Below are 25,071 nucleotides of genomic sequence, written 5' to 3' on the forward strand. Positions count from 1 at the left end.
CCTGGTTTGGGAATCTTATTAAAAAAATTACTTTGCCACAACTGACTGTATCGTTAACACAAGAGACGAATTTCAAGATCAGCTTCCCCTCTGGCCCCCTACCGATCCGGAAGACATCCATGACTTGATCGTCAACCTTAAAACAGGGAAAGCGCCTGGGCCAGACCTGATCCCGGCAGAAGCTATAAAATACCACGCGGACTGGTGGGCCAAGGTCCTGGCGAACATCTTCGATGCAGTTAACAACTCTGGAAAGATTCCGGAAGTATGGAAGGACACTGTCATTGTTCCAATCCACAAAAAGGGCTCACCAGATGACCCGGGGAACTACAGGAACATCAGCCTGCTCTCAATAGTGGGGAAACTGTATGCCCGCTCCCTGTTGAACAGACTTATCCAATGGGCCGAAGAGAGAAAATTAATTGGGCCCGAACAAGCTGGATTCCGCCCAAAACAGTCAACAATTAATCATATTCTAATTTTACAGCATCTTGCCTGGAAATATTCCACCCCAAAGCGTGGCCAACTCTGTGTGGCATTCATTGACCTAAAGGCAGCATTCGATAGTATCCCCAGGAGCATCCTCTGGGAAAAACTCACCCGCTGGGGCATCGACAGAAGGCTTCTCTGGCTAATAATCAAACTCCATGAGAACTCAGCGGCCAGAGTGAGATTCACCCCGGAGGGTGATCTCACGAATTCAATTCCCATTAACAGAGGTGTCCGACAGGGTTGTATATTGGCTCCACTCCTGTTCAATTTGTTCATAAGTGACATGAGGACTCCCCTAATAGAGGCCCAAGAAAGGATTCATGCACCCCGCCTAGCACTTTATCGCTGCCCCTTGCTACTATATGCGGATGACGCAGTCATTCTTTCCTTTTCTAGAGTAGGTCTCAGGAGGGCCCTAAAATTTTTTGGATCATACTGTAATGCAAATTCCCTTACAATTAATTATGGGAAATCTAAGATCCTGATTTTCTCAAAGAGCCGGAAACTCCATAATTGGAGAATTGATGGGAGAGTCATCGAACAAGTCTATAGATTCCAATGTTTGGGAGTTTGGTTACAACATAACCTCAGATAGAAGGCCCATGTAGCCTATGTTACAAATAGAGCCAAAGCTATCTCCTTGGCGATCTTGCGATTCTTCTTCACCGATGGGGCCCTTCATATCCCATCGGCGTTGAAAGTCTTCAAGGCCAAGGTGATCCCAACAATTGCTTATGCCATCTCAATCTGGGGGACTTTTGCCAACCTATCTCACCTGGAGTTCATTCAAAACCAGTTTTTAAGAGGGATATTGAAACTGCCCAACTGTGTAAGTAATACAGCGTTACGCATGGAACTCAATATTGTATCCCTGGAAAATGCTCTGTGGAAGCACATACTTTGTCACTGGTTATCTCTATGGCACAATCTCCCAAACTTGTACTTGATACAATGTATGTGGAGAGATGATTTCCAGAGCCCATGGGTAAAAAATTTACAGCTGAAAATAACGACAATGGGAATCTCCCCATCCAAATTACTAGAGCAGGACATAGCCCCAGCTAAAAGAACAGTAACCTGTAAGCTAGAGGAGATGGACTTGCAGCAGAAAATGATCTTGGGCAATGGTACCTGCTCACCTCTAAATCTTGGTTTATTACCCCTCTTAAGGCTCCCAAACTATTTGAATTCCCTAACTTCCTCAGCTCATAGATATGCCTTTGTAAAGGCAAGATTCAACACCTTCCCATCGAACGTGCTGAGAAATAGATTCTCCAATGGACAGATATCACTCTTATGTGATTGTAATAGTGGGGCACCGGAATCGTTGCATCACATAATCTTTGACTGTGCTTCTCACTTACCGGCCAGGAGCAAGTTTCTTGCTCAATATCTTAAGGGAATTGCCGATGATACGATTGAAGCCAAACTGAGATATCTACTAACTGATGATGACCCCCTAAAATCACTCATGGTTGCCAGATTCCTGATCAGCGTCCTATCCCTAAAGAAGAGAAACGGTCTCCTGTGTGATTCGGATAACCCCTTTAAACCATGACCTATGTTTTAGGCGATATCACCATTGATATCCCTGATTAATTTATGAGCAGAGGGCGATGTATAGGTTACAAATTTATTGTAATGTATGATGGTGGTTTCTGTTTTGGTATGATGGTGGTTTTGGTTTTTGTTTTGCTTCGATTATTGTCTTTTGTAAGTTTTGGCGATTTTAAATTTGGAGGTTTAAGTATAATATGTTGGTATGGGAAACTGTTGTGTAACGGGCCAATGGCCGTAATAAAGATCAATCAATCAATCAATCAATCAATCTATAAGGTGGTGGTTGCTACCTTCAGTTTTTAAAAAATAAGTATTAGAATCTTTTTTTTAAAAAAACCTCCTGGCTGATTAATCACATGTCCTTCATGGAATTATGCTACATTTGATCCCTTTCTTATTCTCAATGAGAGCAGAAGAAATCCAGGCACATCAACACATCCTTAAATGCAGAAATAGAATCTCACCTGTTGCTGTGCGAGTCACGATTATTTATTTATTTATTCATTCCCTTATTTATTGGGAATGATTCAGCCATAGCTGTCAAATGGGTGTTTATTGTTGTTGTTGTTTAGTCGTTTAGTCGTATCCGACTCTTCGTGACCCCATGGACCAGAGCACGCCAGGCACTTCTGTCTTCCACTGCCTCCCGCAGTTTGGTCAAACTCATGCTGGTAGCTTCGAAGACACTATCCAACCATCTCGTCCTCTGTCGTCCCCTTCTCCTTGTGCCCTCCATCTTTCCCAACATCAGGGTCTTTTCCAGGGAGTCTTCTCATGAGGTGGCCAAAGTATTGGAGCCTCAGCTTCATGATCTGTCCTTCCAGTGAGCACTCAGGGCTGATTTCCTTAAGAATGGATAGGTTTGATCTTCTTGCAGTCTATGGGACTCTCAAGAGTCTCCTCCAGCACCATAATTCAAAAGCATCAATTCTTCGGCGATCAGCCTTCTTGATGGTCCAGCTCTCACTTCCATACATCACTACTGGGAAAACCATAGCTTTTACTATACGGACCTTTGTTGGCAAGGTGATGTCTCTACTTTTTAAGATGCTGTCTAGGTTTGTCATTGCTTTCCTCCCAAGAAGCAGGCGTCTTTTAATTTCGTGGCTGCTGTCACCATCTGCAGTGATCATGGAGCCCAAGAAAGTGAAATCTTTCACTGCCTCCATTTCTTCCCCTTCTATTTGCCAGGAGGTGATGGGCCCAGTGGCCATGATCTTCGTTTTTTTGATGTTGAGCTTCAGACCATATTTTGCGCTCTCCTCTTTCACCTTCAATAAAAGGTTCTTTAATTCCTCCTCACTTTCTGCCATCAAGGTTGTGTCATCTGCATATCTGAGGTTGTTGATATTTCTTCCAGCAATCTTAATTCTGGCTAGGGATTCATCCAGCCCAGCCTTTCGCATGATGAATTCTGCATATAATTAAATAAGCAGGGGGACAATATACCCTTTCCCAATTTTGAAGCAATCAGTTGTTCCATATCCAGTTCTAACTGTAGCTTCTTGTCCCACATAGAGATTTCTCTGGAGACAGATGAGGTGATCAGGCACTCCCATTTCTTTAAGAACTTGCCATAGTTTGCTGTGGTCAACACAGTCAAAGGCTTTTGCATACTCAATGAAGCAGAAGTAGATGTCTTTCTGGAACTCTCTAGCTTTCTCCATAATCCAGCACATGTTTGCAATTTGGTCTCTGGTTCCTCTGCCTCTTTTAAATCCAGCTTGCACTTCTGGGAGTTCTCTGTCCACATACTGCTTGAGCCTTCCTTGTAGAATTTTAAGCATAACCTTGCTAGCGTGTGAAATGAGTGCAATTGTGCGGTAGTTGGAGCATTCTTTAGCACTGCCCTTCTTTGGGATTGGGATGTAGACTGATCCTCTCCAATCCTCTGGCCACTGCTGAGTTTTCCAAACTTGCTGGCATATTGAGTGTAGCACCTTAACAGCATCATATTTTAAAATTTTGAATAGTTCAGCTGGAATACCATCACTTCCACTGGCCTTGTTATTTGCAGTGCTTTCTAAGGCCCATTTGACTTCACTCTCCAGGATGTCTGGCTCAAGGTCAGCAACCACACTACCTGGGGTGTACAAGACATCCATATCTTTCTGGTATAATTCCTCTGTGTATTCTTGCCACCTCTTCTTGATGTCTTCTGCTTCTGTTAGGTCCTTACCACTTTTGTCCTTTATTATGGTAATCTTTGAATGAAATGTTCCTTTCATATCTCCAATTTTCTTGAACAGATCTCTGGTTCTTCCCATTCTGTTTCCCCCCTCTATTTCTTTGCATTGCTCGTTTAAGAAGGCCTTCTTGTCTCTCCTTGCTATTTTTTGGAAATCTGCATTCAATTTCCTGTATCTTTCTCTATCTCCCTCGCATTTTGCTTGCCTTCTCTCCCCCGCTATTTGTAAGGCCTCGTTGGACAGCCACTTTGCTTTCTTGCATTTCCTTTTCATTGGGATGGTTTTTGTTGCTGCCTCCTGTACAATGTTACGAGCCTCCATCCATAGTTCTTCAGGCACTCTGTCCAGCAAATCTAAATCCTTAAAGCTGTTCCTCACTTCCACTGTGTATTCATAGAATCATAGGATCATAGAGTTGGAATAGACCACACGGGCCATCGAGTCCAACCCCCTGCCAAGCAGGAATCATAAGGGATTTGATTTAGATTGTATCTTACCAGCCCAGTGGTTTTTCCTACTTTCTTCAGTTTAAGTTTGAATTTTGCTAGAAAAAGCTGATGATCTGAGCCACAGTCAGCTCCAGGTCTTGTTTTTGCTGACTGTATAGAGCTTCTCCATCTTTGGCTACAGAGAATATAATCAATCTGATTTCGATGCTGCCCATCTGGTGATGTCCATGTGTAGAGTCGTCTCTTGTGTTGTTGGAAAAGCGTGTTTGTGATGACCAGCTTGTTCTCTTGACAGAACTCTATTAGCCTTTGCCCTGCTTCATTTTGCTCTCCAAGTCCAAACTTGCCAGTTGTTCTTTTTATCTCTTGATTCCCTACTTTAGCATTCCAATCCCCTATAATGAGAAGAACATCCTTCTTTGGTGTCACTTCTATAAGGTGTTGTAAGTCTTCATAGAATTGGTCAATTTCAGTTTCTTCAGCACCAGTAGTTGGTGCATAAACTTGGATTACTGTTATGTTAAAAGGTCTGCCTTGGATTCGTATCGAGATCATTCTATCATTTTTGAGATTGCAGTGTGGTGTAGTGGTTAAGAGCGGTGGACTCGTAATCTGGTGAACCGGGTTTGCGTCCCTGCTCCTCCACATGCAGCTGCTGGGTGACCTTGGGCCAGTCACACTTCTCTGAAGTCTCTCAGCCTCACTCACCTCACAGAGTGTTTGTTGTGGGGGAGGAAGGGAAAGGAGATTGTTAGCTGCTTTGAGACTCCTTAGGGTAGTGATAAAGCGGGATACCAAATCCATACTCTTCTTCTTCATCATCCCAGTACAGCTTTCGCCACTCTTTTGTTGACTATGAGGGCCACTCCATTTCTTTTGCGGGTTTCTTGCCCACAGTAGTAGATATGATGGTCATCCGAACTGAATTTACCCATTCCCGTCCATTTTAGTTCACTGATGCCCAGGATGTCAATATTTATTCTTGCCATCTCATTTTTGACCACATCCAACTTACCCAGGTTCATGGATCTTACATTCCAGGTTCCTATGCAATATTTTTCTTTACAGCATTGGACTTTCCTTTCGCTTCCAGGCATATCCGCAACTGAGCGTCCTTTCGGCTTTAGCTCAGCCGCTTCATCAGCTCTGGATCTACTTGTACTTGTCCTCCGCTCTTCCCCAGTAGCATGTTGGACGCCTTCCGACCTGAGGGGCTCATCTTCCAGCGTCATAACTTTTATATGCCTGTTGTCTTTGTCCATGGAGTTTTCTTGGCAGGGATACTGGAGTGGCTTGCCGGTTCCTCCTCCAGGTGGATCACGTTTGGTCAAAACTCTCCACTATGACCTGTTCATCTTGGGTGCCCTGCTCGGCATAGTTCATAGCTTCTCTGAGTTATTCAAGCCCCTTCGCCACGGCAAGGCAGTGATCCATGAAGCGGGGTGTTTATTAGAGGGGGGTAATGTATGTAGAGCAACCTTTGCCAACGTAGTCCCTTCCAGATGATGTGGACTACAACTCCTATCAGCCAGCGCTGTCATGCTTGACTGGAGCTGATGGGGGTTGCGTAGTCCAAAACATCTGGAGGGTGTCCTGTTGGTGAGGGCTGATTCAAGCTGACAGTCTTCACGCTGGGAAGTCAGCTGATTCTGTCCCGGCTGGAACTGCAGGCCAGAGTGTTTCTTCCTCCCCTTTCTTCCACGGTAGGGCTGTAGCCCAGGGGACAGAGCTGCCGCCTTGTTGCAGGTTCAGTCCCTGGCAGCATCTCCGGGTACGACTGGGAAAGTCCCCTGCCATTGCTGCCAGTCAGTAGACAGCATTGAGCAAGATGGATTGACCAAGGGTCTGACTCAGTACATGACAGCTTTTAGAGACATTGCAGCAAAGGAGATGAACAGAGCTGTTGAGAGTGGCTGCTGAAAGTCCTGGTTTGGGACCCCTCACCCAGTGACTTACATTTATTTATTTCATAAAATTTGTATGTCGTTTAATTAGATTACTGCAATGCGTTATACATAGGGCTGCCTCGGAAACTTCAGCAGGTGCAGAATTCAGCAGCCAGGTTGCTCACCAGAGCAAGACAGTTTGAGCATATTACACCAATCCTGGTCTGACTGCACTGGCTACCAGTTAGTTTCTGGGCTCAATTCAAAGTGCTGATTTTAACCTATAAAGCCTTAAATGACTCAGGACCGCAATACCTCAAGGACTGCCTCTTCCCATATGAACCTACTCGAACCCTGAGATCAGCTTCTGAGGCCCTCCTTTGTGTGCCCCCTCCTCAAGAGGTCCAGAGGGCGGCAACACGAGAAGGGACCTTCTCTGCAGTGGCTCCCTGTCTGTGGAAGGCTCTCCCCAGGGAAGTTCGCCCAGCGCCTTCATTATACACCTTTAGGCACCAGGCAGAAACATTCCTTTTTAACTAGGCCTTTGGTTGATCCGATTTACATCCTATGCCCTTTTAAAATGTGTTTTTTTTGGGGGGGGGGGGAGATTGGGTTGTTTTTATTTTTATTATGTATTTTGTGGTTTTATATCTTGATTTTATTCTGTGCACTGAGAGCCCCAGGTATAGGGTGGTATAATAATAATAATAATAATAATAATAATAATAATAATACATTTATAACTCTCAAAGCAGGTTACAAAAAGAATAAACAATAAAATTATTAGTAAGAACAATTAAAAAAAAAATTAAAACCAGCAATAAACTAAAAACATACCTGCACCCTCTATATCTGGACAGGCTTGTGTAAACAAACATTTTTTATTGTTGTTGTTGTTTAGTCGTTTAGTCGTGTCCGACTCTTCGTGACCCCATGGACCAGAGCATGCCAGGCACTCCTGTCTTCCACTGCTTCCTGCAGTTTGGTCAAACTCATGCTGGTAGCTTCGAGAAAACTGTCCCACCATCTCGTCCTCTGTCGTCCCCTTCTCCTTGCACCCTCCATCTTTCCCAACATCAGGGTCTTTTCCAGGGAGTCTTCTCACGAGGTGGCCAAAGTATTGGAGCCTCAGCTTCAGGATCTGTTCTTCCAGTGAGCACTGAAGGATGATTTCCTTAAGAATGGAGAGGTTTGATCTTCTTGCAGTCCATGGGACTCTCAAGAGTCTGACGATCAGCCTTCTTTATGGTCCAGCTTTCACTTTCATACATCACAACTGGGAAAACCATAGCTTTTACTATACGGAACTTTGTTGGCAAGGTGATGTCTCAGAGTGATAGGTTTATTTCATCTTGCTCAATATGGAAATGCGACAGGCTTACACAGCCCTGTGGGAGGCTAACCAAGGAGCAGTGTATCATGCAGAGATCCATCAAAAGCCCTCCTCTGGAGGCAGGCCCCCGGTTCATCTGGGAGCCTGGCATGATTGAATGCCCTGCTCTGTGTAGAGATGCAACAGAACTGCCGGCCTTCAGGTGGAGTGGGAGGAGATGGGGCCAAGCACTGCCCACACAAGGGACGCAGCAGACTGCCCTCCTTTTTTGAAGGAGCGTTGGGGGCTCACAGAAACCGTTCATTTAATTTCTGGTGGCACACAGATTGGGAATTGCCTTCATGCCCTCTTGGTAGGCTTCCCAGAGGCAGTGGCTGCTGGAGACAGGATGCTGGGCTGGGTGGACCCATGGCTCCTCTGAGGCTCTTGGCCCTTATGCTGAGGATCACACCAAGGGGCTCTGGTGCCAACACATCCTGAATATGGGGCAACCACAATCAACCAGCATCTACACGCAACCCAGAGCTGCCTGTTAATGAGGCTTAAGCAGCTGTTCCATTCCCCCGCAAATCCTTTCCTGGTGCCAATGCCGCTGCAGGCCTGATGTAAATGCAGAAGTCTCTTTTCCATGGAAACTGATTAGGGGAATTAACGGATGGAGCTGAGTCAGTTAGGGTAAGAGGCTTGATTGCAGCTTGTGAACCCCTGGCCTGCTTTCCAGCACCAGGAAGGCTGCTCTGGCCTTTCCCAAAATAGCCCAGGGTCTGAGAGGTAGGGAAGGAAGAGAGCGCCTGGTGCTGGCCGTAGCAGCCCTGCTTGGACTGTGTACTGGTCACCTTGGGAGAGAAATCTTAGGAGAGCTCCCCTTTTCTGGAAGAGCATTGTAAAAAGGGGAGAGTGGCATGCATTTGGCAACGTAGCTAGAATGTGGCACTAATCTGCTTTGAAAGACAAGGTTTCTCAAGCTGTGATACCTGCATTGAGCTAGATGACCCTTTGGGTTCATTCCAACTATGATTTTACGATCAAGCTCTTTGCCACTCTATCAGCCGCACAAAGAATGGCTTTCGCTGCCTCCAGATGTAGGCAAAGTGGCCTGGAGTGTTGAACTTAGGACATTGCCTTACACTGAGTTGTTCCATCTCTACACTGACCGGCAGCAGCTCTCCAGCATTGCAGGCAGGAGTCTCTCCCAGCCCTACCATTGGATCCTGGTACCTCCTGCATGCAAGGCAGATGCTCTGCCACTGAGCTCAACCTTGCTGTTGTTGGGTTTTGGGCAGTTTCTCCAGTTATTCAGTCGTCTAGCAGTGGGAAAGCCAAGAGAAGAGCCATCAAAGGAGGAATTGAGGAGCTCAAAGGCTCAGTGTGCTGAATCACCACATTTGTGTCTTGCAGATTAAAGAATATGAAAAACTGGACTCGGAGGAGGATCGTCTCAGCAGGAGCCGGCAGATCTACGACACCTATATAATGAAAGAGCTGCTCTCCTGCTCACACGTACGTAAGCACATCCTCCCGGGATTAGTTAAAAGCCAGGACTTAAAACCAGACAGAGATGTCTTAACGTGGAGGCCTAGCCAGGGACTGGAATGCAGCACTTCTTTAAACACAGTGAGGGACAGGGACCCTTTAAAAGCCACTTAAAGCAGTGCTTTTATTAAAAGGATTGGAAGCCAGGAAGAAACGTCTCGTTGATTTGTTACTGTGGTCCTCTTAACACTTACACAGAAGTCGTGGCTTCCTCTGCTTCAGCTGTAATGCCTCTTTTGAGTGCTATAGACCAATTTTCTTCTTCTGCCCATGAAAATATTTAGCATAAGCTGGTGAGGACAACAAACAGTTGTTTATCTATTTATCTATATGAGAAACGGTAGTATATATGTATTTTAATTAATAAATGAAAGCACTTTACTGGCTCCCCCCCCCCCCGCCTCAAACCATCTTTAAAGGTAAAGGTAAAGGTACCCCTGCCCGTACGGGCCAGTCTTGACAGACTCTAGGGTTGTGCGCTCATCTCACTCTATAGGCCGGGAGCCAGCGCTGTCCGCAGACACTTCCGGGTCACGTGGCCAGCGTGACAAGCTGCATCTGGCGAGCCAGCGCAGCACACGGAACGCCGTTTACCTTCCCGCTAGTAAGCAGTCCCTATTTATCTACTTGCACCCGGAGGTGCTTTCGAACTGCTAGGTTGGCAGGCGCTGGGACCGAACGACGGGAGCGCACCCCGCAGCGAGGATTCGAACCGCTGACCATGTGATCGCCAAGTCCTAGGCGCTGAGGTTTTACCCACAGCGCCACCCTCAAACCATCTTTAGCCCATTAAAAATAATTATCCCTCCCTTCTTTGTATTTCTTACTGGATTGTTATTTTAACTTCATAATAAAGTATTGGGGGAAAATTTAATTTAAAAAATCCTTTCCCCCCTCCCACAGCCTTTTTCGAAGCCAACAGTTGATCACGTGCAAACTCATCTTGCCAAGAAGCAGGTCCCACCAACCCTTTTTCAGGTGATTCTGGAATCCTTGTTGTTGTTGTTATTGTTATTTCCTTTTATATACTGCTTACTACCTGAAAGATCTTGAAGCAGTTTACAATGGGCAGATATGTGTCTTCGCTGTGTCTCAATTCTCCAAAGGAACACAGATCCTGGGTGAGTGCCTGGAACCCCCTGGAATCTTGCTACCGCTTGGCAGAGAGCAGGAGTGGCACCCAATGTTTGTAACACTGATGTCAAAAGTGGGATCTGTGTTTCCTGGAGAGAAGGCCTAGGAGCAACATGCGCCTGAAGTCAAAATGGAGGGAGGAATAGCAGTACTCCTTGAGCAAAATGAAGCTGATGGTGGAGTGCCAAAGCCAGCAGTTTGCTGAAGGGAGGGCCTCTCCACAAGATATAAAACACCTGATAGACCCAGGGGGGAAGGAGAGGGGGGCGGGGGGTGGGTCACCCCAGGTGCCATCACCCCAGGTGACAAATTATCAAGGAACAATTACTGCCCTACTAGGGTGGTTCATAATTATTATTTTTTTAAATACCTGCTCCAAAGGCATCTTATTACACTAGGGCAGTGTTTCCCAACCTTGGGCCTCCAGCTGTTTTTGAACTACAATTCCCATCATCCCTGACCACTGGTCTTGCTAGCTAGGGATGATGGGAGTTGTAGTCCAAAAACAGCTGGAGGCCCAAGGTTGGGAAACACTGCACTAGGGATTATATAGCTAAATATGAAATTTCATGCATATCAGTTAATATCTTGACCCTCCTCCATGAAAATAGCTGTTTACTTGGCTGTTTTCCTATGTCGTGAAGGCTGAAATTTCAACAAAGCACATGCCTTTGCTAGACTCTTTTCAGGCACCTGCTAAAGGCATTCTTTTTTAGGCAAGCATACCTAGATGCTTAGGAAGTTGAAGTAATTTTAATCTTAATATTTTAGCTTTTTATGTTTTAAAGTAGGATTGTTAATTTTTCTTGATTTTACTGCTGTGATTTTTTTGTTTTTTGTTTTGGTAAACCACTTTGCAGGTTTTTTAAAAATAAATTTTATTAAATAAATAAACAATAAATATAAATAAAATAACACAAGCCAAAACACAATCCATCCTGTAGATTTAAGTATCTGTCCATAGTCGCCTACTTCTTATCAGAGGCTCAGAATCCACATTCCTTTCTAAGAAAATATGAAATAACGTAAAACCATTTTTGCAGGCAAAAAAACCAAACAACAATTTGGGGAGGGGGTGACAATAAATTTTCCGCACTGGGTACCACCTGACCTTCCTACGCCTCTGGATAGACCAACAGCTGCAGGTGCTGAGGGCTGATGTGGAAGCCCAGTTACGAGGTGCTGATCAGAGGATAGAGGGTAGTGGAAGAAAAAGGTACTGCATTGGCTGGAGCTGAGGAGAGGCTGCTGAACTCCTCCCAGGTTGCCAAAAGAAATTGCCCTGAAGGAAGGCTGGCTGGCAGAGCTGCTTCTAGTTGACCCTGGAAACCTGCTGAGAATGAGGAAGAAAGGAAATTTGTGTTTGATTCTTGGTTTTTTATACTGCCAAATGAATCTTGATAAATCTTTTTGCCATAGTTTAAAACAACCTATCCCTCCAATTACTGGCATCATTTGAAATAAGAACATCATTTTGGGAAGCATGTTCATTTTTACTACTGATACCACTGAATGATAATTTTAACCTATTCCAAATATCCAGATCCTTTTTAATTTCTTTCCAAATTTCCAAATTATTATCATTAAATAGATTAGTATTTTTGTTTGTCAACCAAATTCCCAGATTGTTGTTGTTGTTTAGTCGTTTAGTCGTGTCCGACTCTTCGTGACCCCATGGACCAGAGCACGCCAGGCACCTCTGTCCTCCACTACTTCCCGCAGTTTGGTCAGACTCATGCTGGTAACCTCGAAAACACTATCCAACCATCTCGTCCTCTGTCGCCCCCTTCTCCTTGTGCCCTCCATCTTTCCCAGCATCAGTGTCTTCTCCAGGGAGTCTTCTCTTCTCATGAGGTGGCCAAAGTACTGGAGCCTCAGCTTCACGATCTGTCCTTCCAGTGAGCACTCAGGGCTGATTTCCTTAAGAATGGATGCGTTTGATCTTCTTGCAGTCCATGGGACTCTCAAGAGTCTTCTCCAGCACCATAATTCAAAAGCATCAATTCTTCGGCGATCAGCCTTCTTGATGGTCCAGCTCTCACTTCCATACATCACTACTGGGAAAACCATGGCTTTAACTATACGGACCTTTGTTGGCAAGGTGACGTCTCTACTTCTCAAGATGCTGTCTAGGCCTGTCATTGCCCTTCTCCCAAGAAGGAGGCGTCTTTTAATTTCGTGGCTGCTGTCACCATCTGCAGTGATCATGGAGCCCAAGAAAGTAAAATCTCTCACTGCCTCCATTTCTTCCCCTTCTATTTGCCAGGAGGTGATGGGACCAGTGGCCATGATCTTCATTTTTTTGATGTTGAGCTTCAGACCATATTTTGCGCTCTCCTCTTTCACCCTCATTAAAAGGTTCTTTAATTCCTCCTCACTTTCTGCCATCAAGGTTGTGTCATCTGCATATCTGAGGTTGTTGATATTTCTTCCGGCAATCTTAATTCCAGCTTGGGATTCATCCAGCCCAGCCTTTCGCATGATGTATTCTGCATATAAATTAAATAAGCAGGGAGACAAAATACAGCCTTGTCATACTCCTTTCCCAATTTTGAAGCAATCAGTTGTTCCATATCCAGTTCTAACTGTAGCTTCTTGTCCCACATAGAGATTTCTCAGGAGACAGATGAGGTGATCAGGCACTCCCATTTCTTTAAGAACTTGCCATAGTTTGCTGTGGTCGACACAGTCAAAGGCTTTTGCATAGTCAATGCATAGTCAATTCCCAGATATTTAGCCTTATTTACGATCTTTAGTCCTGAAATTGTTTGTAATTCTTCTTTTTCTTGTATAGACATATTCTTTGCTAACTACTTCTTCTTTGGTGATCACTCGTAGCCGAGTAAGATTGTCTTCCATAAACACGGTTTTAACAATGAGTCTGTAGATGACTGTGGAGGCCAATTCTGGATCCACATGTGATTCCACAGTGGGGAGATTGTTTTCCGGGCAGGAGTTGATCACGGTGCGGATTTGCCAAGCATGCCTTCCTCTTAGCACGTTTCTCTCTTGCATCCTGAGTTTGAGTGTCTTCAAAGCCCAAGACCACTTTGGTAAAGGCTGTTCTCCAACTGGAGCGCTCGTAGGCCAGTGTTTCCCAGTTGTCAGTGTTTATACAGCATTTTTTTAGATTTGCCTTGAGACAGTCTTTAAACCTCTTTTGTTGACCACCAGCATTGCGCTTTCCATTTTTAAGTTCGGAATAAAGTAGTTGCTTTGGAAGATGATCATCAGGCATCCGCACAACATGACCAGTCCAACGAAGCTGATGTTGAAGAATCATTGCTTCAACACTGGTGATCTTTGCTTCTTTCAGTACACTGATATTAGTTCGCCTTTCCAAATTCGAGGATTCTTTGTATTATTTTTGGTACACTTTCCTCCGGGTTTTCGGTAGTTAGTATCAGGTCATCCGCAGAAGTCTTTATCTTATGTGATCCTCCCCCCCCCCCCCGTTATACTTTTACATCTTGGTCTTTTCTTATAGCGATCGCTAGCAATTCTAGCACCATGATGAACAATAAGAGTGAAGGGGGCATCCTTCTCTGCTCCCCTTACTTATCTTAAATTCCTCTGTTATTTTGTTGTTCAATATCAGCTTTGCTCTCTGATCTCTATATATTGCCTAAATGCCCCTGTTGTAATTTCCCCCGAATCCCATAGCTTCTATTCTCCCCCCCCCCCAATAAAAATCCAGGCGATGTTGTCAAAAGCCTTTTCGGCATCTACCAGCATCAGAATTGCTTTTTGGTCAGTTCTGGCTTCCAAATATTCTAAAATATCTATTATATTTCTCATATTGTACATATGCCTGCCTGGTAGAAAGCCAGCTTGATCCTTGTGTATAATTTCATTAAGTACTCTTTGTAATCTATTACCCAGTATGTCAGTAAATATTTTGTAATCGTTATTTAATAATGATATAGGTTATAATTTTTGGTTGACGTTGGAACCGTTCCTTGTTTGGGTATCAAAGTGATGAAGGCTTCTTCCCATGATTTTGATATTTCCCCTTTTAAAAAAATTCCATTCATGACTGCTTTCATTGGTTCTGACAGTATATCTTCTAATTTCTTATAATATGCTGCAGATAAACTGTCTGTGCCTGGAGATTTCCCTGTCTTTGCTTTTGAAATTGATTGTTGCACCTCTATCATAGTTATTGGCAGATTTAATTGGTTGATTTTGTTCACTTGTTATAATTCTGTGCTAAATATTTTTTCATCTCTTCTCTTCTGCTTGATATAACTTCCAATAATATTTCTTTGGGTTCTTCTGTTATCTTCCCTTCTTGTATTAATTTCTCTATTATTCTCTCTTTTTGTTTTTTCTTTATTTGCCATGCAAGCAGTCTACCTGGCTTGTTAGCAAATTAACAAAAAAAGTCTGAATATTTTTTATCATTTGTTCTATTTCATAATTCAAAATCATGGAGAGCTGCATCTGTAATATCTTAATATTTTGTTTTGCTATTTCCTTCTTTGGATTTTTAACCAATTCATTTTCATTTTCTCTTACCTCCTTCAAGAGTTTCTCCATTTTCTGTTATCTCTGTCTTTGGATTATATTTTGTTGGATGAAGAAGCCTTGAATTACTGCCTCGCTTGCATCCCATCCCATATTTATATCAGTTCCCTGATTTAGATTGTTCTCAAAATATTCTTTTAGGGTCACCCTTGCCTTTCCCACTATTTTCTCATCATTTAGTAAATGTTCATTGATTCTCCGTCTTCTTATTTTTCTTCCTTCTTTTATTTTAACGTAATTGGATTATGATCTGATATTGTTTTTGAATGAATTTCCACTTTCCTAATCTTTAATAATAGATCTTTTGATACCCAAATGGCATCGATTCTCCTCAATAATTATTTTTTATTATTTTTTACAATAGAGAGGGGCAGCGAAGTCTTTATGCATCAACTACACGATGCTAAAATTAACAGGGCAATCCGCAATGCTATTTGGTGTATTGGTGGTCACTCCATCAAACACATGGACATTAAGGCTGACAGTCCAGATTTGTTCCTTCCTGATGGCATGCATTTGACCTCGACAGGGAACAACCTGTTGTTGTGGGACGTGAGGCAGGGTCTTGAAGGCTGGATTGCGGACATTTGTTAGGTTTTTTCAGCTGTAGGGATCTTGGTGGCGAGACCGCAATTTCACGATTTTAGGCCTTGGGTAGAATCCTTTAGTCCATTAACAGAATGGGAGGGTAGCGTAACACACCCCTCATGCAATGGTGTTAACAGGGCCTCTTTAGAGGGGTTTGTAAGGTGAGTCACTGACCATCAGCGCTTGGTGTATGATCAAACTCCCAGAACAGAAAGGGGGACAAGCTGTGTAAACGCACATTTTGCAGTGTCCCCCTAAATTCCTGTCTGTCCCTGCTTTGCCTCAGACCCCAACTGGGGGCTGAGAGGGATACATGCCCAATGCCTAAGCCAAGGTTTTCCTACATCTGAAATTAATAAAGTTGTGGCCTATTTTAATCCCATACCTATGCTGTACTGTGTCTTATTTATCTGGGCCTGGCACCTGGGGAGGAGGGTGTGCACACAAAAACTTATCACTGCCTCAAATACAATAAATGTTTGTTTCCCCCTCTAGCCCTACATAGAAGAAATTTGTGACAGCCTCAGAGGAAAAACCTTCCAAATGTTTCTAGAAAGGTATGAATCTGATTGCATGTTTGTCACATGGCCAGTTGCTGAAGGATTGGCATTGGGATGGCTAGTAGGAAGGAGCAGACACAAGCCATTTTGCAAACTGCATCCAGGTGCATTGAATGTGCTAGAATGGTAATGAGTCTGTGCCTTTAAGAGTCTGTGCCTTGTACATGGACCTGCCCACTCTTCTAGTCTAAGCAGAAGGCAGCTATCTTCCTTCCATCCAGCTTCAAAGTCTGCTCTCCTATGTTTCCTCATCATGGAAGGTGTTCTTCACTCTGCTGTGCTTGGCAATTAGATACGCTTTGCAGGAGCTGAGCTGGATTTTCACTCAGCAAGCATTTTATAACGTGGCTCAGCTCTTCTGCAAGATTTACAGCTGATTTTATCTACTTGGTTAATTAAGTTGCTTTATTTTCATTTTCTATTTTTATTAGTAAATAAAAAGAGCTGCAAATCTTGCAGAAGAGCTGAGCCGCATTATGAAATGCTTTGCAGTGCAGCAAACCCAGCTCAGCTCCTGCAAAACAACTGCCATAAGAAATAGTATGAAAATGTTCTCATTGGAGTTTTACTGTTTTTAATAAACAGGAAAGCAGCAGGGACATGCCTAGTTAGGGAAAGCTTTGGTGAGCAAATGGCTTGGCAGAGCTATCTAAGAAAGAGTTCCAACAGGCAGGTGCTGCTGCTGAACAGCACACCACATGCCTGGTTCTGGTTGCCAGCTGAGACAATTTTGTTGAACCTGAGCTGTGTTGATAGATTCCAGTGATGGCCAAACTTGGCCCTCCAGCTGTTTTGGGACTACAACTCCCATCATCCCTAGCTAACAGGACCAGTGGTCAGGGATAATGGGAATTGTAGTCCCAAAACAGCTGGAGGGCCAAGTTTGGCCATCACTGGATTAGACCTAAGGTCTTGCAAAATGAGCTTCTGAGTACTGGCCCTCGGTGTGCTGGAAGGTAGATGCTAAAAGATCCTTTCCTATGTTCTTAATTCTGTTTGCTTTCACAAAAGGACTTGCACCTCAGAGATTTTACTCCCAAATGTAGCAGATGAAATCACTAAATTATATATGAGAACAAAGATCATTATACAATGTGATCTTTCAGGGGTCTACTTTGGAAATAAACAGTCGTTTAACTTTTAGAAAAAAACAAAATTCCCTGGCAGCATATGATAATGACACCTATGTGATTCTTTAATTATTTTATAGAGCTCTAAAATGCAGAGATTAATTACTTTTCCCAGGATATGATTGGAGATTTTTTAAATTAAAAAAATTACGATTGAGTCTTACAGAAATAAGAAATATGGAGGCATTTTTACTGGAATGCTGTCAGAAGCATCGTAAACCATGTATTGCTATAGAACTGTCTTTAATTAACATCTGCTCACTGAAGGTTTGCTCTTCAACAGAGCTTTAAAAATTTTAAATATAGTTTTTACTTTTCATAAATCACCACGTGCACAGTTTTCATCACCGTAATGCACATTCTTTTTTCTTTCTTTTCTTCTCTTTTGCAGTGATAAGTTTACTAGATTTTGTCAGTGGAAAAATGTAGAGCTAAACATTCATGTAAGTAATTGCAGGTGTGTGTGTGTGTGTGTGTGTGTGTGTGTGTGTGTGTGTGCATTTTCTAAAAATAGGGGCAGGGATGAGGTGGATCTGGACCACTGCCTAGTTTCTGGGGGACCTCCAAGCAATTGGTGAAATTCTTTCAGAGAACACTGGGCTTATATGTATTTTGATATGAGCAAGACAAAGGCACTTGTCTTGAGCAGGAACACATTTTTGTTTTATGTTTACAGTATGTTAATAGATAACAGCCCCGTGATGAAACACATACACCTATAGTGACTGAGTGGGGGATATAGAAAATTGAGTAGAGGAAGGCATTGCAATGTCAACTTTTTTCTCAAAAGGAAGGAAGCCTAATTTATTTCAAGAGACTTACTTTTGAGTGTCCCCATGAATAAGCAGACTGTCTTTCTCCACCCAGCTTCAGGCTAGCAGCAACAACAATCTTCCCCTGTCCCCGCCCCGCCCCCCCACCTCTGGGAAGCCCCCCTCCCAAATCCCAGATAGGGATGGTCAGCATTCACTCTGCTGTTTACTTAACAACACTGAGATTGGGTGTTCTTAGCAAAAGCAGCTTTTCTGTTTTTGCTTTTAGAACATTGCCTTCACAGTTTGCTTTCTAACTTTGATTGATTGAATTTATGTTCCACCCTTCATCCCAAAAAGGCCACCTGTATTTCTTTATAGATGAGTCTGGGGGTCCTGCTGGCGCAAGGCCCAGTACAAAGGTTGGCATTCTGGGTTCTGCATGATGTGGTTTCTCCATGGTGAAGAAAGGCACTTGGCACATGCTCAGAGGCAGCCTGTTGCTTCAGGTGCGCAATGAAAGCATTCTGAGATTTTGAGACTATCCTTGACAGTTTGATTTAAGCTCTGCTTTGGACTTATTTCATAGAATCAGAATCGTAGAGTTGGAAGGGACCCTGAGGATCATCCAGTCCAACCCCCTTCAATGCAGGAATATGCAGCTATCCCACACGAGGATCAAACCTTAGTGCTATTAGCACCAAGCTCTAATTAGCTGACTTTGTCTCAAGGTTTCATTTGGAGCACTTATTCTGCAGGCCCCTAGTTTAAATGAACATTCCTCAGTAGTGCCCTCACATTTGCCCTGAAACCTACAAAATCTCTTCTGCCTTCAATTCCTTATAATTTGGGCATTGTCTCCTTTCATGTGTCCCCTATTGATTCCCTGATTTCCAGAGTGCACCACTGCTTTGCAAGGAATAGGATTCCATTTCATCCTTAAATTGCACCAAATCCCTGAAAAGCAAAAGGTGGCAGCCAGTTCGTTGTGACACATTAGCCTGAGTTGTTTTTGGAGGCAGGTGGGTGCTTGCAAGGAGGCATGTGTGCTGGTCAGCACAAGCAAATGTTCATTTCCACCTCTTCCATCCCCAGCTGACCATGAATGACTTCAGTGTCCACCGGATCATCGGGCGAGGGGGCTTTGGAGAAGTTTATGGCTGCCGGAAAGCAGACACAGGGAAGATGTAAGTAGCTTTGTTTGTATTTGTAATGCATCCATATAAAATCCCCAAGTAACAGAACAACCAACGTGAGGGGCATTGCAGTGCTGTGTGTTTAATTGCTGTGGTTCTCCACTTTGGCTGGGAAGTGGGATGCCCTTTCCACCTGAAAAAGCCAGCAGCAAGGTGTGTCTGAGGAGAGGGGAGTGATGACCCATTGAAGCTTCATTGGCTCCCAGTGGGCTTATCACATTTTAACTGAGGTACAGTTAACATGCTTTTATCCACTGCTTTATTCATCTAAAGAATTTCCTTCTAAATTGTGCCAGTGAATGCTGTTTTCACCCTTAACCCAGGGTATGGGTGCAGCATATCTATATGTGAATGTCCAGTTTTGTCTGAGCAGGTACCCCCACCCCAAACTGTCCTTGCTGCTTAGGCAGTCTGGATTTTGCTATGGGCTCTGGTCCCTTTCCAAAGGGGCTGGATCACCTCTTGCAAAATGCATTTCCGTTTTCCAGACTGTTGTTGGGCGATAACAATGGCCTCTTGAGAAAGCATCCCTTAGGTGATGAGAATTACACCAGATTGGGGAAGGCTACTGTAGAGTGACTTATAAACCAAAACTCACAAGCAATAGAGATGGGATAATTGAACCAGAGGAATTGTAACTCAATGGAGCAGCATCTCTTCTTGAGGGACCAGAAAGGTGCACCTTGCCTATGGCAGCATTCCCTGAACCTCTCCTGAACTCCCAGTTTACCTACTTTTCTGCCTTCAAACTACCAGTTGAAAGTGATGAAAATTGAATGCTCTGTTAAAGCCCCTTTCTCAACAAGTTACAATTTTCAGGTATGCAATGAAATGCTTGGATAAGAAGAGGATCAAGATGAAGCAAGGGGAGACTTTAGCCTTGAATGAAAGGATCATGCTGTCGCTCGTCAGTACAGGCGTAAGTATGTTCTGACTCTTTGCTCATTCTCATAATAATAATAATAATAATAATAATAATAATAATAATAATAATAATATTGGGAAATTCCACCACAGGGCAGACTGGGTGTTGCATGCTTTTAATTTTTACATTTGTATTTGTTGCTTTAACAGTGGCATTTTGGTTTTACTGTAACTCACTCTAGGATCACTACCCAATGAAGTTTAGGATATAAATTCAACCAGTGGATTCCCGGAGGTATTCTGCAGCCATATAAACAAATGCTCCCTTGTGTTGTGAGTTGTCACTGCCAAAATAGGGGTCAACCTTCAGCTGAAAGATACCAGCAGGTGCTTTCCAGAGGCCCTTGAAATTGGGTTGGTGACTAAATGGATGAACAGAACAAGACATGAAAGTATGAGGAAGTCCTTGTCATGTTAAGCCAAAGTCAGTCTGGCTACAATAGTCTGTTGTGTGGCCACATTTGAATCGTGGTGTACAGCAGTCTTCCCCAACCTGAAGCCCCAGATACTAGTGGGCTCCAACTCTCAATGCCAGGGCCGGCCTGCCCATGCAGTGGGCCAAAGCAGCTGCCTTGGGTGGCAGAACATCAGGAGTGGCACCTTCCACCGAGAGCTGTGTGAGCACTCATTTGCCCCATGAGATCTCACCAGAATTAGCCATCATTGCTTTGCAGTCACTGCCACATCACCCAGGTAAAGGAGGGATTGGCAGGGCAGCCCCTTCCCATTTTGCCTCAGGCGGTGAAACAGGATGCGCTCTCCTGCCCACTGCCCTTGACCTCTGGCTTTTGGGACTGATGGGAATTGGAGTTCAACAGCACCTGGAGGGCATGAACTGCCCTGGAGGGCGGTATATTAATAATAACAATAATAATAACAATAATAATAATGTGCCTGATGCTCAGCTTTGGCCAGCCTGTCTCAAGCAAGGATATTATAGAGCTGGAAGAAGTACAGAAAATGGCAACCGAAATGGTTGTTGGAGCAGGAACACCTTCCTGATGCAAAAAAGCTAAAGCACTTAAGGAAAAAGGTTCCTGAGGAAGGTCATTAAGGAGGTTTGTGAAAGTAGGCATGGGGTAAAGAAAGTGGAAAGCTTTTCTCTGTCCCCCAAGAGGTCATCCAAAAAGTAGTTTGGTGGGAGATTCAGGAGGAAATGAAGAAAGGTACTCAGACAGCACCTAATAAATTTGTGGAATTGATTGTCATGAGTTGTGGTGATGGCCACCAGCGTACATCAGAGTCCTGCAGCTGGATCAGACCAAAAGCCCATCTAGGCCTATCTTCCCAGGAGTCACCCACATGCCTCCAAGAAGTGTGCAGGCAAGACATAACTGCAACAGCATCCCCCTTATTTGTTCTCCCCAGCACTTGGGACCTAGAGACTTCCCACCTGGAACTGGAGCTTCCCACCCATACTGGAGGTAAGATGCTGCCACCAGGCAGCCTTATCCTCCTCTGTGGATTTGCCTTGCACCCCTTTCAAAACTATCTAAGTTGGTAGCTTTGGGGAAGGGCTGCACATAGCTCAGTGGCAGAGGGAATCTGATTTGGATACAAATCCCAGCCCCTTGAATTTCCAGAGCTGAGGTAGTGTTGGGAATGATTCCTACCTGAAATCCTGGCCAATCATCGTTAACAGTACTGAGCTCAGTGGACCAATCATTTGACTTGGTATAAGGCAAATTCCAGCACAGCCAGCACCACACTATGTAGTAGCTTAGATGACTTTAGGCCAATCTATGAAATGCTGTCCATATGGAACCTCCCTACCCAGAGGCAGCGTGTTTCTACACACCAGTGGCCAGGGAGTTGCTTTCTGACCTTGCTTGTGGGCTTCATGGAGTCACCTGAAATACCTGGAGGACTATCACATGGAAGACGGAGCAGGCTTGTTTTCTGCTGCTCCAGGAGGTAGGACTTGAACCAATGGATTCAAATTAGAAGAGAGGAGATTCCGACTGAACATTAGGAAGAACATTCTGATGGTAAGAGCCGTTTTGACAGTGGAACCGATTCTCTTGGAAGTTGGTGGACTCTCCTTCTTTGGAGATTTTTAAACAAAGGTTGGATGTCCTCCTGTAAGATTCTTTAGCTGTGATTTCTGCATTGCATGGAGTTAGTCTCGATGACCCTTGCTGTCCCTTCCAACTTTGAAGTTTTATGACATTATGATCCGATTGCTTTGATCCAGCAGGACTCTTCTTCAACCCCTCAGTGCTATAATAAAGGACTTTATACACTGAATGACTCTACAGCCATGATATGCAACAGCGGATAGAGATCTTTCCATTTATCTTCAGGATCCAGTTGGCTTACCCGCATTTGGAGAGGCGAATTTCTTGTTTTACATCAGCTCCGTCCTTTCCTGTGGTTGTGACCCAGTGTTTCTCCTGTCGCATAACAAAGCTAAAAAGATACACATGTCAAGTGCACACACAGCACACAACTCCAAATTCTCCTTTCTGGGCTGATTAGGAAACACACATCAAAGTGGCAGCATCTTCAGAGAAAAATAACCTTGTTACGTCAAGCCAAAAGTAGCTCTGATTGCCATAGTTACTGGGGATGCTGGCAGAGAAGTTGATTATTATTATTTTTGTTCTCAGTGACTGTTCCAAATGAATTCATGATTTCCTGATCTATAAAAATGAGTCTTCTGGAAAATGAAACTAGGATAGTGAATAAGAACGTAAGAAGAGCCCTGTAGTTGGATCAGGCCAAAGGGCCTAGTCAAGCATCCTGGTGTTTTTTTTAAAGTCAATCCTTTATTAGGCATAGCAAACCACACATTATCAAACAAACACTGTATACAAATTGTGCAAAATACGAGATCCCGCATCCTGTTCTTGCAGAGGCCAGCCAGATACTTCTTCTGGGAAGCCTGCAAGTGGGACACAAGTGCAGCAGCAGCAGCCTCCCCACTGGTGGTTCTTTGCAACTGGTATACAGAGAGAGGCATGCTGGCTCTGACAGTGGATGAAGAATGCCATCATGTGGGGGTTGAATATGGCAAAGCAAATAGCATCCCAAGGGAAGGAGTGGACCTTACTGGGATCCCCAGGGCCTGGTTTCCTCCATATGGCCTAAGGACTGAAATGGCCCAACTGCCCTTTGAGCTTTTGCAGGCAAAAAAGAAAAGGAAAAAAGAGCACTTCAGCCAGAGGTGTGTGCGCCCTGTAGCATGGCTCTAAGTGTCCATGTGGTGAGAGTCCATCATTTGCTTTGTCACCCTCCTTAAGAACTATGAGGGCAGCTTCCTGGTGGCAAGAGGCAGCCTTTGACCATTTTATGTGAGAGCACACTCTTGTATGGTTGCCAAAGCTGCTTTGCCACTGCTTGATAGAATGCACCGTATTTTTGCTCCATAAGACGCACCTGACCATAAGACGCACCTAGTTTTTAGAGGAGGAAAACAATAAAAAAGCTATTCTGAACAAAACAGTGGATGTATGATTTTTGTGGTTCATGCTGTGGCCACAGACATGTGATATGACGGTGAGTTTGGGGTAGCCCAATGCAAAAATCCTGAGAATCCATGGGGATCCGTTCTTTGTAACCACGTTTTTGCGCCATTGTAGCCCCACAAAACAGTGAGTGCGTGGTTTTTTTGGTGCAGGCTGTAGCCATGGATATGCTTTGTGATCTGATGGTGAATTTGGGCTGACCCAATGTAAAAATTCTGAGGATCCATGCGGATCCGTGCTTTGTAACCACATTTTTGCACCATGGCAGCTCCAGGAAATAGTGGATGCATGATTTTGGGGTGACCCAATGTAAAAATCTTGTGGATCCATGGGCCTTTACCTCCACTAGCGTCCCTTATCTCTCTCCCGATCCTACCGATCAGCTGCTTCCTTTCCCTCTTGTTTGCCTTAGTGTCTTTTTCTTAGCTGGAGCAGTTTTTTGCTCCTCCTTTTCTTCTAATTTCTCTCCTCATTTATTTAGTCTTCCTGTCTCCTCTGCTTGCAAGTTTGCTGTCTTTACCTCCCCCCTCCTAGGCAGCCTCCTTTCTTGCTAGCGTCCCTTATCTCGCTTCCAATCGCTTGATCGCTTGCAATCAGCAGCTTTGTTTCAACACCCACTTCCCTCTTTCAAAAAAAAAAAGGGGGGGGAAAGCATGATCTGCTTTTTGCCCCTGGGCAATTCGGCTCCAGGGAACACGCATCCGCTCCATAAGATGCACAGACATTTCCCCTTACTTTTTAGGAATAAAAAAGTGTGTCTTATGGAGCGAAAAATACGGTATGTAATGATTTTGTAAGTATGTGTTCATTATGTATGTATGTATGTATGTATGTATGTATGTATGTATGTATTGCATTTCTATCCCACCTTTTCCTCCAAGGAGCTTCAAGCTGGTATACATGGTTCCCCCCCACTCCTTTCATCCCAAGCACCCTGTAAGGTAGATAGCCGTGTTGGTCTGACACAGTCAAAATAAATCAAAAAATTTTCCAGTAGCACTTTAGAGACCAACTAAGTTTGTTCTTGGTATAAGCTTTTGTGTGCATGCACACTTCTTCAGATACACTGAAACAGAAGTCACTAGACCCTTATATATAGTGGGAGGGTGGGGTGGGGGTTTTCTCAGAAGGGTCGTAGGAGATGGGTGATTGACTCAATGGGTATGATAAACCTGTTGATGACTGTTAATGACTGCAATTAGTGCTACAGGAAAAAGCAAGGGATAGTATGCAGATGAAACAAAAAATAGCTTTAGCAAATGTCATGAGAATCCAATATCTCTATTCAGACCAGGTCTCCCCATAGTTTTCAGTTAATTAATAAGTTGTAATTCAGCAACTTCTCTTTCAA

At 43.9% G+C, this 25,071-nt stretch overlaps 1 protein-coding gene across 8 annotated transcripts in view; it reads left to right on the forward strand.

Annotated features, from left to right (window-relative positions):
• GRK3 (G protein-coupled receptor kinase 3) overlaps positions 1-25,071 on the forward strand; it is a 163,798-nt gene that overhangs the window by 82,508 nt on the left and 56,219 nt on the right. For 7 of the 8 annotated variants that reach the window (XR_013390519.1, XM_028703678.2, XM_028703679.2 and 4 more), the window contains 6 exons: positions 9,308-9,409; positions 10,346-10,420; positions 16,187-16,248; positions 17,773-17,824; positions 19,229-19,320; positions 20,149-20,248. Coding sequence is in view for 7 of the 8 variants with exons in the window: in XM_028703678.2 (XP_028559511.1) it covers positions 9,308-9,409; positions 10,346-10,420; positions 16,187-16,248; positions 17,773-17,824; positions 19,229-19,320; positions 20,149-20,248 (483 nt within the window). In the remaining variant the exon portion in view is untranslated. The remainder of the gene's footprint in view (positions 1-9,307; positions 9,410-10,345; positions 10,421-16,186; positions 16,249-17,772; positions 17,825-19,228; positions 19,321-20,148; positions 20,249-25,071) is intronic. The other variant, XM_077917760.1, reaches the window with a different exon arrangement.

This window comes from Podarcis muralis, chromosome 13 (genome assembly GCF_964188315.1).
Source record: "Podarcis muralis chromosome 13, rPodMur119.hap1.1, whole genome shotgun sequence".
In the NCBI taxonomy this organism is placed as follows: Eukaryota; Metazoa; Chordata; class Lepidosauria; order Squamata; family Lacertidae; genus Podarcis; species Podarcis muralis.